Source organism: Equus caballus, chromosome 4 (genome assembly GCF_041296265.1).
Source record: "Equus caballus isolate H_3958 breed thoroughbred chromosome 4, TB-T2T, whole genome shotgun sequence".
In the NCBI taxonomy this organism is placed as follows: Eukaryota; Metazoa; Chordata; class Mammalia; order Perissodactyla; family Equidae; genus Equus; species Equus caballus.
In genome coordinates this window covers 74,074,540-74,090,775 of record NC_091687.1, presented here as the reverse complement: position 1 = coordinate 74,090,775, position 16,236 = coordinate 74,074,540, and the positions used below count along the sequence as shown (strand labels likewise).

At 38.1% G+C, this 16,236-nt stretch overlaps 1 protein-coding gene across 7 annotated transcripts in view; it reads left to right on the top strand.

Moving 5' to 3' along the window:
* The window catches only part of DOCK4 (dedicator of cytokinesis 4), a 435,623-nt gene that overhangs the window by 173,995 nt on the left and 245,392 nt on the right, over positions 1–16,236 (top strand). For all 7 annotated transcript variants that reach the window (XM_070264886.1, XM_070264887.1, XM_005609313.4 and 4 more), the window contains exons 2-4: positions 9,163–9,246; positions 12,097–12,137; positions 14,162–14,217. In XM_070264886.1, coding sequence (XP_070120987.1) covers positions 9,163–9,246; positions 12,097–12,137; positions 14,162–14,217 — 181 coding nt within the window. The remainder of the gene's footprint in view (positions 1–9,162; positions 9,247–12,096; positions 12,138–14,161; positions 14,218–16,236) is intronic.

Sequence of the window (16,236 nt, the reverse complement as noted above, 5' to 3'; positions counted from 1 at the left end):
TGAGGAGTATGTCTGTGGTTCTTTGGGGAATAAAACTGGTTCATTTACTGCGACAGTGACAATGTCATCAAATAAATATTAATGTAGATTAATTCCCTCCTGATAGTTCATTCATTTCCTTTTTTGCTTCTTTCTTCTTTCTTTTCTGTCTCTAAAGTGGGAAAATAAACACCTACATCATAGAAGATTATAAATAATACATAAGGAATTTAGCAAAACTCTTAACACAAAATAGGGATCCAATAATATTATTTTCCTTCTGCCTTGGATATAAATCTGACAAGAAGTAAATTCCGTGTGGGTAAACCTTTGAAGCCTGTAGCAGGTTGGACTCTCCAGAAAGCAGTCTCTGAGATGGAGATTAGCTAGATGTTTATCAGGGAGTGCTCTTGGGGTTCACACCTGTGGAAGGGAGAGGGAGGAAGCAGGACTGGGTGGAGGGAGAAGTTGACCGCGATGCTGACTCACTGACAGCCTTTGTCGCTTGGGGTGGATTGGCCCTTCAGAGTTGTACTGAGTTGTAGTGTGAGGGCCTGGCCCTCATACTCCCACCTAGTCAGTCCTTGGAGGCAAGCGGTCCTGGGAAGAGGCCATGACCTTGGGCAAAGCAGCTCTCTTCAGCAGAGACAACCCCAGGCCTCCCTGCCCTGGCGCTCTCAGCAACTGGGAGAATTTCAGCCATTTCTGGAGAAGGACCTTGGTGTTGCATCACGGTACTACCACCATTCTTTACATTCACGTGCACTGGTTCAAGCAGGATGAAGTTCTGCTGTCCTTGGTAAAATTATCCTCATAACAGTCAAGTGCAGCAATACATTTTCAAGTGGTACTTGTAAAATGTCCGAAACGAATACATTTTATTCCATACGCTTCTGATTTTTCATAGTCGCTTAGGCCAGAGGGAGTCGTGTGACATGTCTCAAGGCCTGACCATGGTACCTGTGGCATATGATGGAGTCCTATTTGTAAGTGTGCATACATCTGTGCTTCACAGCTGTGCCTGCCAGGAGTGTGAGGCCTGTGGGCACAGTCCATTACCAGAACGGAGGCAGATCCCAAACACATGGCAAGTCTGAGGACGAAAAGACGGAGCGCGGCATTTCTTTAATTTTCCTGATGTGTTCATTTTCCACATCAAATCAATGTTCAGGAGCTACCACCCTGTCTCCCCCTCCCACATTTCCTTTGAGTTTTTTTCTTTTTTATTCTTTCTGGACCACTTGCTCCCATAGTCCTGCTGTCATACTTACTGATATTCAGCTGGGAGTCCCTTCAGGTTAGGAATGACCACTTTGCTCTTAACTCCGTCTTGTGGAAGGGAAAGACATCTTGTGGATATGGGAGAAAGACAGTTCTGTCCTACACGAGTGATAATACCAGTAGAAATCTCCATTGAATTCTAGTGTGTCTTCCCTCAAGCCCTACCCCAGACACCTGTAAAAAGGGAAGCATCTGTTTTTAGACACTTAACTTGGTTTTCTCCACCATATTTTCTTTCTTTAAGAGGATTGTGTCCATGTGCAGAAGAGATGACCCCTTGTTCTCTTCTTCCACGTTTCACCATTTCACAAAATAAAGTCCCTGAAATGAATTTAGTTCTCCTTCTCTTTTCTCTGTTTCCTCCAGCTCTTATCCAAGTTCCTCAGAAATTCTATTTCTTTCTCCTCTTTTCCTTTTGTGGGTCCCCCCAACCGTGATACTCATAAAAACGGATAAACCTACGTGGATACATCAATGACAACCCAGAGCCAAATGTGCCATGTGACATGAATATGGACGTAGGAAAGAACTAATTCAAGTGTTCTCTGAGAAACGGAGTTCCTTTAGAATGTTCGCGAGGTCAATACCTGTGTCTTGACTGTTTTCTAACTGTCGCTCCTCTGCTTCAAGCACCAGCATTCAAGATTTTACAACTACTCACATAAAAATGTTTGTTTAGGGGCCGGCCTGGTGGCACAGCGGTTAAGTTTGCACGTTATGCTTCGGCAGCCTGGGGTTCGCCGGTTGGGTTCCCAGGTGCAGACAGGGCACCACTTGGTAAGCCATGCTGTGGTAGACATCCCACATAAAAAGTAGAGGAGGATGGGCATGGATGTTAGCTCAGGGCCGGTCTTCCTCAGCAGAAAAAGGATTGGCAGCAGATGTTAGCTCAGGGCTAATCTTCCTCAAAAAGAAAAAAAAAAGTTTGTTTAGGGGCTAGCCCTGTGGCCAAGTGGTTAAGTTCGCTCACTCCGCTTTGGTGGCCCGGGATTTCACCGGTTCGTATCCTGGGCGCAGACATGGCACAACCAGAGGTACTCACCACTAGAATATATAACTATGTACTGGGGTGCTTTGGGGAGAAGAAGAAGGAGAAAAGAAGAAATGTTTGTTTAACTTCTGGTGCGTTTTTGTTGTGAAAAATAGTGGTTTCCTTTTTGTATTAAATAGGATTCTGTGGGATAATCTCAGAACTTGAGAATAGTAGCTCCGTGTTCTGTGTTGCAAATAGGCAGCTCACAGGTGACCTTTCAGACCACAACCTGTTCATGAGCTGCAGATCCTTTTAACAAAAAGATGAAACCAAAAGTCCGACTTTGACAGATGGATTTTCTTCCTTTGTGTCACAAAGGGCAAAGCATTTTCTTTTTTTTCTACATTATGATCCATTCATCTTCGATTGTCAGCCCATAAAGGGCAAGGGCGGCATTTGCCAGGCTTGAATTGAATTGTGGCGAGTAGAATCATCGTAAATGTTACTTTGACAATGATGATGAAGAATATGTTATTGTCTGCCATGTAGAGCTACGTGATTGGCTTTTAATAGTTTTTTATAATTTGTTTCTGTTTTTGCTTTTAAAAGTCAAAGAACTCTGTGACTGAGTTTCTTTGTAGTAAGTTTAAAAGTTTCAAAATTGGAATTTGTTCTATGCATGAGCAAACGGTATCATTGAAGCTAAGAAATGAGTTCCTACTTCACAGGAGAATTTTGCTTTCTTTTTACCTTTTTCATAGAAAATACTTATGAGTTGTATATGAGGATGTTTCTCACAGCTATTCAATTTTTAATAAGCTGTCAATAAGTCTAAACTAATATTAAATGAAGGAATAACGCTATAAGTGATAATAGGCCACTGTTTATAACATGATTTTCCAGATACATATGCTATAAATTTAGCACTTTCAGCTTACGTATATATTTTTTAAAGGACTTAAACATAAACTAGGTTTATATACATGTTTGTTAATCTGAATAAATTTTTACATGGTAGCAAATGGGCAGAGGTGAACATAATACCATGCAGTTGTTTTTGTGTGCTATTTAAAATTGTGCTCTCCAGGTCCTTATGACAGAAATAATAGTTTTGGGCCTTTATATTTCCAGCTCTATAGAGGGTTCATTCTCTGTGATCTTTTCTGTAGCTACTAAAGTTGCTCAATTCATAAGAAAACAAACAGGGAAAGGAAATCAAGGGATCAAGACAGCGTGTGGTCATGTTCAAAACCCCAGTGTTACTGGAGGAAAAATGCCCCTGGGAAGTGTACACTGAGAAGACTTTTGTGTAGAGACATAGCTACTTTACAATAACTGAGGACAAAATGAATTTTCACCTCTAGACTTATTTCATGCAAAAATGCTTGGAAGAACTTAAAGGGATTTAGTTAAAAAGTATCCAAAATGGAATCTAAAAATAACATATACTTTAAGTGCATTTGATGGAAGTGCAAATTGAGGTTTCACGCATGCCTGTGTTATCTTTGAATCTTTGCTTTCCTAAACCAGTTTTCCTTTTTTTTTTTGTCGTTCAAAAAAAGTTTATTTTTTTATTGGATATTCATAAAACCAGAAAGATGGTTGTTCCCATTTGAACACAGCAATACTGATTTGACTCCTAAGTTGACTCACTATTTATTTATTTTTAAATTTTATTTTAAAAGTCATTTATTTTTATTTTTATTTTTTTATTGCAGTAACATTGAATCATAACATTATTTAACTTTCAGTTGTACATTGTAATATATTTCAAATTCTGTGTAGATTACATCATGTTCACCACCCAAAGACTAAGTACAATCCATCATCACACATTTATGCCTAATCACCCCTTTTGCCCTCCTCCCTCCCCCCTTCCCCTCTGGTAACCACTTAAACCAGTTCTCCTTTGTTTATGATACATTACATGCTACTAGTAATAAAATAAGCCAATCATGTTTTCAAATCTTTCTCTCTTTTGCCTAGAACTGCCTTCCCCCTTTCAACTTTCTCTTTCATAAGCCTTTTGTGAGTTTACTACACTGCAAGGTGGAGTTATTTGTATAACTCAAAGATTGAAAATGGCTTGCCGTTTTAGAGGGTAAAGATCAAAGTGATGCCTTGAACTATGTCCTGAAAATGTGTTACTCTCCAATATGATCCACAGTTTAACACTTACTTGTAGGTTTGTGAGAGGTGTCCCTGCATTCTCTGAACTCATTAAAACCTGGGTGCTATTTTTCAGTGGCTTCATTCTTTCATTCTATGTGTTTATTCATTCTCCATTCATGCAGTCAGAAACTCTTATGCTGGGTCTTGAAGATGGATTAGAAATAGTTCATGTTCTCAAGTAGAAAGACAAAGATAAATAAAGTGCTGTGATATTATGTGATACCTTATTGTATTTAAGGTGTGATTAGAGTGTCCTTGGGGCACAGATGAGAGAGTGATTGATTTCATTTGAGTCCAAGGATGAGGAAAGGGACGGGGAAGCATCAGGAAATTGAAAGAGCTAACCTTGCAGCTAGACCTTAAACTAAGGCTCCTTTGCCTTTCCTAGTGTAGAAGGGGAGGGGAAAGTAACTCCCCAAAAGGGAGTAATATGTATAAAGGCACTGAGGCCTGTATGAAAGAGCTTGATGAGAATTTGGGATGGCTGAATATAGGGCAGTGTGTGGAGAAGTAGGTAGGATGTAAGCAGGAGAAGTGGCAGGAGAGCAGTGGGAAACGACCTTGTATGAGATGCTGAGAGCATCCTTTATCCTCCCTTCTGCTTTATCAAGATGGCTGTTTCAGGTGGGGACAGATGTCCATTCTTTCAGAACTCAGGCAGTGACTAAAACCAAAGTCAGGCTGGTTTGGGGATAGAGTTCTTCAGTATGTATTATGCTGTGTCAGTGCTGAGCTGAAAGGCCTCCTCCAGACTTGCAGAATTTTAGGCTGGCAGGGCCCCTTTCCGTTCACCTCATCTAACTCCTTTGTTTTATAGAGGAGGCATCTGAAGCCCAGTGAAGTTGAAGAACTTATTAGTTTCCCTTTAAGAGTTAAATATTATACAGCTGAAGAGTAACATCAGAATTCACCCACATAGACTTCTTGGGTAAGGAATGAGATGATACACAGTTATGACCCAGACAAACTGTCAGCCCAGTTTTAAACAGCTCCTATGAAAGAATAAATTTTCACAGGTAATGTAGTTTGTTTCTTAGAATTTTGAGTGCCCTCTTAAAATAGTATTGCCAATAATAAAGGAACCTGACTGCTTAAGACCAGAACGTTTAGCAGTAATGGCCGTGCCATCATTCTTTCCCTCATTGATTATTTACTGAGCTCAAATTGTGTGCCAGGCTCTGTACTGAGTCAGATGTACAATTGGAAGCTGAAACCAACCCAGTCCTTCCATCCATGGAACTTATGGTCTATTGCAGGAGACATCATTCCAAAACTTGCACAAATAAGTGATGTGGTTGAGTGGTATATGGTGCTATGAGTGCATATAGTTGGATTGAGGGGATGTATATCAATGAAGGCTTCCCTGAGAAGACACCACTGAATCTATGTATGAAGGATGAATACAGCTTAACTTGGAAAGGAGGGAGAGGAAGAGTATTCTTTTAAGGGGTCAATCACATGCAAAGTCCTGCGTGGGAGGGAATATAGTGAGGAGGGTATTGACAGAGCGTCATTGTGACTGGAGTACAGAAAGTCAGGGTAGAGAGGGCAGGGCCTTATAGGCTGTGGTAGTGATTTTTATATTGTTCTCAGAGCTTCGATATATTTAGGAGGATGCTTACATCATCAAATGTGGATTTTGAAGAAACCTCTTTAACTGTTGTGTGAGAAATGGATTGGAGAAGAACCTGACTATATGGGTGCAGACCTATGAAGAGACTGCTAGAGAAGGCTGGGCAAGAGGTGATAGGAAGGCTGGAGTAGTGGTGGGAGTGGAGATGTTGAGGAAAGGATGATTTGGGGAGATACTTAAGAGCTAAGGTCACTGTGATGTTGAGATGGGTTGGATATGTGGATGAGGGGGCATCTGGATGACCCTTGGGTTTCTTGCGTGTATAGCTGATGGACGGTGCTAGCATTCAACGAAACTGGGAACAATGGAAGAGGATCTGATTTGGAGACACCCGAGGACTGTATGAGCTAAACGGCATCATGAAATAAGAGGAAAACAATTAACCTCATTAAGCTGTTGTCTTTTACTGCATGATATATTTTATTACCTTTTCCTTTACTAGGAAAGAAATTGAACCTAATAAAAGAAATATAAAAAAATTTCCTGATGCCACATACAAAAAAAGAACCTGCTTAATCACAAACATGGCAAAATCAAAGGTAACTGGTGGCATCGTGGACAGTGTGTTGAGGAAGGACAGCCATGGAAACAGGGAGACCTCCCAGAAGGCTTTGCAGTGGACCTGTTGAGAGATGCAGAGAAATCAACCTAGGAATAGCAGGATAAAGTAGGACTAACAGCAGAAGACTGACATTGTAGAATGGGTGGTTGGGAGAGAGAAAATTGTTTAGATTCGGTTAGGGACTGAGGGGAGGTAATGAGTTCAGTTGGAGGCATGCTAAGTTTTAGGTGCTTGGACATCTAAATAGAGATAGACAAGTTGTAAGTTTGTGTCAGATGCTCAGAGCACAGATCAAGACTGGAGAAAGACTTGGCAAGTCACATATCAACAGGGGATCTGGAAGTTTTAGAACTCTCTCCAACTGTATATGGGAGAATGTGAATGGATAGAAGAGAAAAAGTGTGGTTCAAACAATTGAGGTATTTATTAAGTAACTAGAATATACCAGACAGTGTGGTAAATTATTTCTGATGGATGCCTTATTTAATCCTCCACTACCTTTTGCAATTCCTTTATTGTTACCCCCATTTGCCTGATGAGGTCATGGAGATTCTGAGAGGTTGGCATCTTGACCAGTCATACAGCTAATAAGTAGTAAGATCTGAGTTCAAACCCATGTCTCATCATATCAAATTTGATGTTATTTTCCTATAGCCTGGTCTTTACACTTCAGCCTCTTGAGAGTAGCCCCTGTATGACACTAATATTTATAAGGAGAGCTAAGAAAAGATGGTCTGCAGAAGAAGGCTGGAGGGTGAGAGAAACAGTAGAAGATTCAAGAGAGGATAGACTCCTGAAAGGTGATATGAATGTAGTCACAGTGAGGGGACTAGTGACTTTATTAGAGCATTTTCAGGACACGGTGAAGGCTGTATTGTGGGCTGAGGCATGAAGGGAGGGTGAAGAAATGAAATCCGTGAATGGGACTGCTGTGTTCAAGAAGGTCATGAGCGGTAGGAGAGAGCAACCAGCAGTGGGGAAGGTATTCATGGCAGCCTTGGGAAGTAGAAGATTTCTGAGTGGTGAGAGCTGTGTGTGGAGCTGTGTTAGGGAGTCCACGCACTTAGACCACTAAGAGCAACGTCAGTAGAGCAGTGTCGAACCACTAGGGTTGTGAGAGGTTAAGGTAACTTCATGAGTTTAGAAAGGCCATTCTGGGTGCAAGCTTGTTTTGAAGTCTTTTAAATTGTAATCAATCTACTGTGTTCAGTTGTTGACCCCTTGTACAAAGAGGGCTCTGCCAGTCATTTGATGTAATCTGTCAAGATATACAGACCCTTGATTATTTTTCCACTGAACATCTTCTAGCACATCAGTATGAGGCCATATGGTATTTATGATTATAGTTAGCAAATGACATCACGAATTAGTGCTTGTCTAAAATGTTCTAACTTGGTTACAATGTCGTTATTTTCATCCAACTCATGTAGTTTGGGTTATGTTTTCTGTCCTGTGTTTTGATTTCTACTGTTAATTTTGTTTTGTGATCGTAAAAGGGCTTTAGACTTCTCTAAAAGCCCATTACTTATTGGCATGTTTTGATTTTTGACAGATTCATGTGTTCCTTCAGGCTTTTAAAATACATTCACAACAGTGGCGATGATTTATTTTGGGGATTGGGGTTGTATCTAAATCTCACTATCTGGAACAGAATTATAAAATTCGCTTCCAAAATTTTGATCTTTTAAAAATCGTGCAGTCAAAGCATTTACTCTCATTTTCTTTTGATGTGAATTGCAAGTTGATTTCAGCATACGTTGTGTTGAACAGGAGATGTCTATTGTCTTTTCGAGTGCTGAGGTTCATTTTCTTTATTTCTCCATTGTTGTCTCCTTTATGACTCAAGCATTACCATCTCTGGGAGCATCACTGTGCTTCATTCTTTCTCTAATCCCTTGAGTCATCTGAGGATGACTAATCTATGTACACTTTCTCTCTGGTATTACATCCTAGTCCTGCCCAGCCCTGGGAAATGTTTCAGAAACCAGTCAATCTATAAGCAGCAGGTAGGGCTTAGCGTTGACAGCCTCCCCCCCCACCAATCCAACAATTCCAATTGGCATGAGAGCTAAGGCCCATGGGAATGGTCATGGGGGCTGTGTGTTTAATCCTACGGGAGGGGTGCAGTCATTACTAAATAAAATGTTACCATGGATTAAAAATAGAACACGTATTTATTGAGTAACTACTGTGTGCTAGGCACCTGGATGGAGCATGAATTTAGCAGTGAGCAAGAGGGGCACAGCTCCTTACGGAGCTCTGCAGGCAATATTTTTGTTTATATCTGTTACTGGGTGATATTCTTGATATTGTGTACTATTTTAGTAGTAAATTTCATGTCTTCGAAATTCATATTTATAATACTTATTCAACCAAGAAGTTGGCAAAGTAATGTAAGCTTAGAGATTGACTCTCTTCAAAAATATATAAAGTTAAACCAGCTATTAAAGTGTACTTTTTATTCACATTCACATTTCCTAGTCGATAACATTTAATAGTAAGCAATATAACCAGCTGTAACTGATGTGGTTATCTTCATATATTCTATATCATTTTCTACAGTTATTGCCAGTTTTCGAGGAACCGTCCCATATGGGCTGTCATTGGAAATTGGAGATACAGTTCAGATCCTGGAGAAATGTGATGGTAAGTGGGCTAGTGGTGACTGTTTGAGGTGGTGTGGACGACCTCCTTACCATAGGACAGTTCATAAAGTTTATAAACTTCTGTCCATACCTCTATTAATCTCTGGAATTTTTCCAGTAGTCACAGGGAACGTTTTTGAGAAAACTTGTTTCTTGCATATTCACTATTTGGCTTACAGGAAAGCATCATTTGGTATTGTTAAGTTGATGGTATTTTTTCCTAACATCATTTCCTTATTTTTACTAGATGCCAACACAAAAAGCAACGAGACTGCTGTGTTTGTGGGAGTTCATGACTCGGTGCCAAACTAGAAGGACTTTCTTAGAATCTCAATGATCTGTTAGGTCCCCCAGGACAAGAAGAAACAGAAGTCCAGAGCAGAAAGGGCTTACTCAAGCTTGAGTAGCCAGATGCCTCAGGAAGGGCTCCTGGCCAGGCCTTTCCCCCTCTCATTCTCCTAAATTAGGACTAAAATTATTCATTGCATTTGAAATGTTAGTGGAATATATTATATGAACTTGTATGATTATTATTAATTTATGTAGCAGGTAACTCATTAAATCGAAATAGCTAATATGTTCTCATGTTTCCATTCCTGTTCCACAAAACATCCTTAAACTCTAGTCCTTAAAAAGATCCCAGTTGAAGTGACTACTCTTTATTTCTCGTTAACCAAATGACCATATTTTAAAGCCCCATCAGTATGTCTATAATATTTATATTTACTACTAAAATGTTGCCTGGTTAGGAATTTATAATATAGTAACATTCTATCAAATCAAGCTTCATTATTAAATTATGTTACCTCAAAAAGAACTGTTACATTAGGTAGAGCCTGGCATTAAATGGTGATAATATAGGGCCTGCCCGGTGGCGCAGCAGTTAAGTTCGCACGTTCCGCTTCTCGGCAGCCCGGGGTTTGCGGTTTCGGATCCCGGGTGCGGACATGGCGCTGCTTGGCACGCCATGCTGTGGTAGGAGTCCCACATATAAAGTAGAGAAAGATGGGCATGATGTTAGCTCAGGGCCAGGCTTCCTCAGCAAAAAAAGAGGAGGACTGGCAGTAGTTAGCTCAGGGTTAATCTTCCTCAAAAAAAAAAAATGGTGATAATATGTGGACATTTGTTCTGTCCAATGGAATTGATATATTTAAAAATATAATAAGGTTTTCTCTGTCATTGCTAGATGTATTTTTGTGTGTTTCTACTTTGTACGCAGATAAATATAAAATCTGTTTTGAATTGGTGCATGAAAATGGGCTCCATGGCTTATGGGAACTGTTTTGTAATCTAAAAACCTTTCTGTATGGTGCAGTTGGACAGAAAGCTCTCTGTGACATTTCTGCAATTCTCAAAAAGTTTTGGTTTCTGTTGGAATACTTAATTAAGAATGGATATATTTCTCAGATATGTCTTTAAGGGATCTAATAAACTCTGAAATAGAGAGATTCTGATTCTCAATTCATTTTGCTTTCTTCTGGTTTTAAAACTGTTAGGCACAATATTTTACAATCTATTCTTTTAAGAAAACTTTATGAGGAACAAAACTAGTTAAATACAAAGCTCAAATATTTCTTTTTAAAAATTCTATTAAAAAATCCAATTTGACAGAACATTTGTTACATGATAAAATAATTTCTTACCAATAAGCAAAATGGTTTCTATACTTGAAGAAACTCTAAGTTGAAAATAATACAGTTATAAGGGAGTTGTATATTAACCATATAAGTTCATATATATACTCTGTACTTGTTTTAAACCAAAACAAGTATGTTCCCCCTTAAGGATAGTACTTTAAAATTGATTGAGGGGTGCTTGGGGTTACATAATAGGCATTCTACAGAATAAAAATTATGGTGAGCTCAGTTAGTAGGAGATTGTGTCGATGAGAGAGTACCCATTAATTCTCTTAGTGGATGAGACCTGGTTTCACTCTTCTTATGTCATCAGGCTGATCCTAACCCAAGATGGTGGGCTGAAGGATGTGAGAATTCACTGCGTGACTGCTGGCTGAGCACCATTCTGTGGAAATAGAGTCTGGGCTTTATAGTCAGGCAAAGAGAATTTGAGAGTATATTAAATCTTGTGTAGCTTCTTGAATTTCCCTGAAATCTTGTGTAGCCTTTTATAAAATGGAGAGAGGGGCCAGCCCGGTGGCACAGCAGTTAAGTTCACACATTCTGGTTTGGCGGCCTGATTGGCAGATGTTAGCTCAGGGCTGATCTTCCTCAAAAAAAATAAAATAAAATAAAATGGAGAGAAACTGTACTCAGAGAGGTCGATTAACTTGCCCAAGATTAAATACCTAATTAGTCACAAAGCCAGAATTTAAGTCCAATGCTCTGATTCTAAAGACTTTACTTCAATTTTACGTTTCTTTCTTTTTTTTTTTGTTAAGGAAGATTAGCCCTGAGCTAACGTCCGCAGCCAGTCCTCCTCTTTTTGCTGAGGAAGATTGGCCCTGAGCTAACATCTGTGCCCATCTTCCTCTATTTTATATGTAGGATGCCTGCCACAGCATGGCTTGATAAGTGGTGCGTAGGTCTGCACCTCGGGTCCGAACCTCCAACCCCGGGGCCACCAAAGCTGAGCGCACGAACTTAACTACTGTGCCACCAGGCTGGCCCCACATGTTTCTATTCTTTAAACATTTTTATTAATAGAATACTTAAACTATTAGTCCATTGAGCTTCAGTCTGGCATAATCCCAGCCCCCACCGTGTTTATACCTAGAATATTTACATACAGGGTAAAATTTCATCAGCAAAGTTTAGATTCATTTGTAGTCATTTCTTTTCTTTAAAATGTTGTTATGTTTTATTAAAATATGATCATGATTATTTCTTCACAGGCTGGTACAGAGGATTTGCCTTAAAAAACCCAAATATCAAGGTAAAAATTATTACTTCTAACCGTAATTATGGGATTTCTTTTTGTAAAAGATAGTTATTTTACTTTATTTCATTATGCAATTAAAATTACAGTTGGGACCCTTAGTTGAAATGCTAAATGGCAATACAGATTTTCATAATTCCTTTGATCTTGGATTATAGTTAAGACATGCTACTCAAATGATAATCGTATGTAGCTCTTGAAATTTGTACTGAGAAGACCTTAATAAGCTCATTATATATAAACAAAATCTTTTTGAAGTGTTAGTTTCGCAGAGAGCGAAATTAAAATTCAGGCAGGAGAAATATATATTCCAAAAGAAATATTGAATAGAAGTATTTAATCTTTATGCTTTCTGTGGTATCATTTATAAGATAGTGGTGTGGAGAAATGAGTTTATTTTAGGGTATATTAAGAGTACCTTTGGGTTTGAGGAGCTGAAATGTGAGAAAACCATATTACAGAGAGTCCCTCTTTCTTACCATTCCAGACAGAAACTAAGACTCATTATCCTTTATATAATTTATATGAATCCTCAGGAATTATAGTGGGAAGAAATATGATTTTTCTTTTACCTTTCGTGTGTATGGTTTATGATTTTGATGCTAATCCTTGCTAATATCTATGTTTTTCTACTTTATTCTAATCTTCCCACCTTTCTCCCATGCTTCCCACATTCTCTAATATTTTCTTATATGTCATGTTCATTTTTTGGTTTAATTCTGGCTTTATTAGAATTGTAGATAAGACACTGTATCATTATTCATTCTCAAAATATAAGTAATCTAATCTCTTTTGCCTGCCTTTCTGTTTAACTATACCTTTTTCTGGATCATCCAACTGTATTTAATTACTTTATTTCATTTATTTTAGGTCATTCTAAAAGAGAGCCTGAGGGACAAAAGAGTATACAAATTTAATTTTTTTAAATACTTTAGCCCTCATTTAAAGTTATTTTTGAACATCTGCAAGGCACATGCAAATATAGCTTCAGTATTTAATTATTCATTTACCCATGTTTGAGGAAAAAATCTATTATGGTTTCTGTTACTTGTCTCATTGTTCTAACAAACCTCAAGTTCTGACTTTTCCTTTTGATTATAATTACTCTATTTGTTATTCCTATCATATTGAGGTAAATTTAAGTTCCGAAGAAAATAAAGTTTTTTTTTAACCTATATAATTATTTACTATTGTTGAATATGCACAATTTGCTTATTAAATTTTATGTTATCCTTGGATCCACAATGGTGATAATGTATTCAAATGACATTTGTTTTCCTAAATATTTAATTGAATTTGTCATTTGATACTACATGAAAAATCATTCAGAGGATGTTATCATTTAATGGATAATAAAATTGATGCTCATTTTTTTTTTATGTTGTTTCTTTCAATTTCTCATTTAGAACAAAGGAACAATTTCCTTGCCCTGTCTTTTCCCTACAATAAAGAGCTTTAAGCCAGCATGGCTTCTTTTGTTTAATTTTTGTTCCATCAGAATGGCAGCCTGGTGATTAATTGCTGCTCTGTTTTCACCAGAGATCTTCCGTAACACATAATATACATGTTATCTCCAAATTCGCAATGGTATTTTTTTTTTGTGTGTGTGTTTTTAAATAGACACATGAGTATTTTGGAGAGAAGAAAAAGAATAACCAAAACAAACAAAAAACCTTCTTTCAGACCAATGCAATATTTTTAAAAGATTCTTATTCAGCATGCTTTTTATACAGAATTCTTGAAAAAATTTTTAATTTTCTGTTTTATAAAGAATATATTTTTTGAGACTTAATTTTTATATTTATTTTAGAGTATCTCAATTTGTAAACAAATGAATAGTAGAAAATAAAAGGAATGGATCTAAGCTATAATAGATTTTAGCCTATAGATGTGATAGAGATGTTTTTCCCTATTCTTGGTATTTTTTTAGTGTATGGCTGTATTTTATCCATATGATTTGTGAAACTAACCCTCCCTTAACAGACAGCTAGCACCGTAACCTTCACGTTTTTCTCTTCTAGGGTATATTTCCTTCCAGCTATGTTCACTTGAAAAATGCCTGTGTAAAGAACAAAGGGTAAGAAATGAGTTTTATTAATAGTTGGAGGATTTTCACAGAACCAATGCTTATTTTGAAACCTGAAGGCTTAGTAATTATCTTGAAAAATGAACTATAGATGATCATGCCATTGTCTATGTTGTTTAATAAAGATAGATTACACTAAGGCGGTTGTTAGAGAAGATTAAACACACTACATCTGTGTGTGCTGAACAACCGTAGGATCCAGGGCCCTGGAGGTCTCTCACTGTCCACAAATCATGGAATCAGCCTAAACCTATGCAGAAGGAGTTGGTTCTTTTTGGTTTCCTGCTATGTAGGGAATCATGGCAGTCAGACCCATTGACTGCTGAGTCATGTCTCAAACCCCAGGAATTTCCTCGATTCACCACTGATTATAAGCAGCCATATCTGACTGTCTTTTCCTAATTGGGGATAATACCTTATCCCCATATCCTTGTGTGACCACTTCACAAAGCCTCTATTCTACTTCAGGGAACAGCATTTCTATGATATATTTTTTTTGATTGAGTCCATCGGTTACTAGGATTTCTCATATATTTAAAAAGTTTTTCCAGTCTATTTCCAAAAGGACTTGAAGCAGCTATCAGGATAACAGATCATTCAAATAAAATACTACAGGATAAAACAGTGGAACTTGCTTATTAAGTGGTTAATCTGAGCAGATCATTCATTATAAGTGGGACATGGATTTGGACCCCAACATTTGCCGCCAATGCCACAAGGCATATGTGTTGGATCCTTGAATAATTTTCATTTTATGACAAAAGAAAGAATACAGATTCAGCCAGAGAAATAACATTTTTCCTCAAATAGCAAAACATAGCAATTTATTTGAATTAGTAAAGCACATTTTAAAGCATAGTAAATGATATCTTCAAACTTCATTTTCACCAAAAAAGTTCCAAGGATGTTATTCAAATGGATGATTCTTATATCCACCCTCTGTAAAGGTAGGATATTAAATCTGAGTTCAATGAAATAACTTCTGCAGATGGCTGAGAGTCTCTGGTATAAATACCCTGTTCCCTATGTGGATTAAAACTTAAAGAGTGTAGGAGATCCTTACACTGTATATCTTATGTATGTCAGCTACTTTAAGCAATATTATTCTTTTGGTAGTAGTAGTGGTAATTATTTAAAACACTAGATTAAAATCATCGTAATTCCAATACTAATAGTTACCTCCACCGCTACTCTTTTAATAACGTCTGTCCTTCAGAAATATTGTGCAGCTGTAATCCACCAGAAGTGAGTCCAGCAGAGTTATCAGTCCTTTTGGAGTTTTCCCACCAGGCTGGGTTTGACACTATCCAGCCCCGCTCGACTAAACCAGAGAACACTCCAGAAAACACTTTAGCCATAGGCTTACTCTTTGTTCAGACCTTTCTGCCCTAGTGATCTGGGCTAGGCAATGTGGAAAGTCAGGGTCTCTACCCTGGCCCTTGAAGTGTCCACCTGGGCAGATCCATGCAGCCAGTCCTCTTTTCTGCCTTTGCCCCAAGCCCGAACCTACTCTTTCAACTCTCCAGAGCCAAGGGCTCCCCAGCCCCATCTTACACTCTGACCTGTCGGGGAAGAGAAAAGAGAGAATGCTAGCAAAGATGGTATAAGACATCACTCCACCCAGTGAAAGCAGGTTGGGGTGGGACATAATTTTAATTAAAATAAGTACTTTTATATATTTGTTTATTTATTTATTTAATTGTCCTAGTAAGTAGCCGGTTGTGGGTAAAGTTGTCTCAGAATTTGGTTGTGTAAGTTTAAGACTTGGTTATGGGTTCTCCACTAGACACAGGGCATGATGAGCATTAAATAGCAGGAGAACTTTGGGGTAGAACTAAAATTTATTTTGTAAAAATATGTCATTGGAATTGGTTGAGACCCTAGATTCTAGGACTATTAACTGGAAGAAAAACTTTAGCCTGAAAACGTTTGAGAACACGTAGTACCAGGTGATTGCTTTCCCAGAGAGGAAGCTCTTTGGGATTTTGATGTTACCTGTCTTATTGTAAG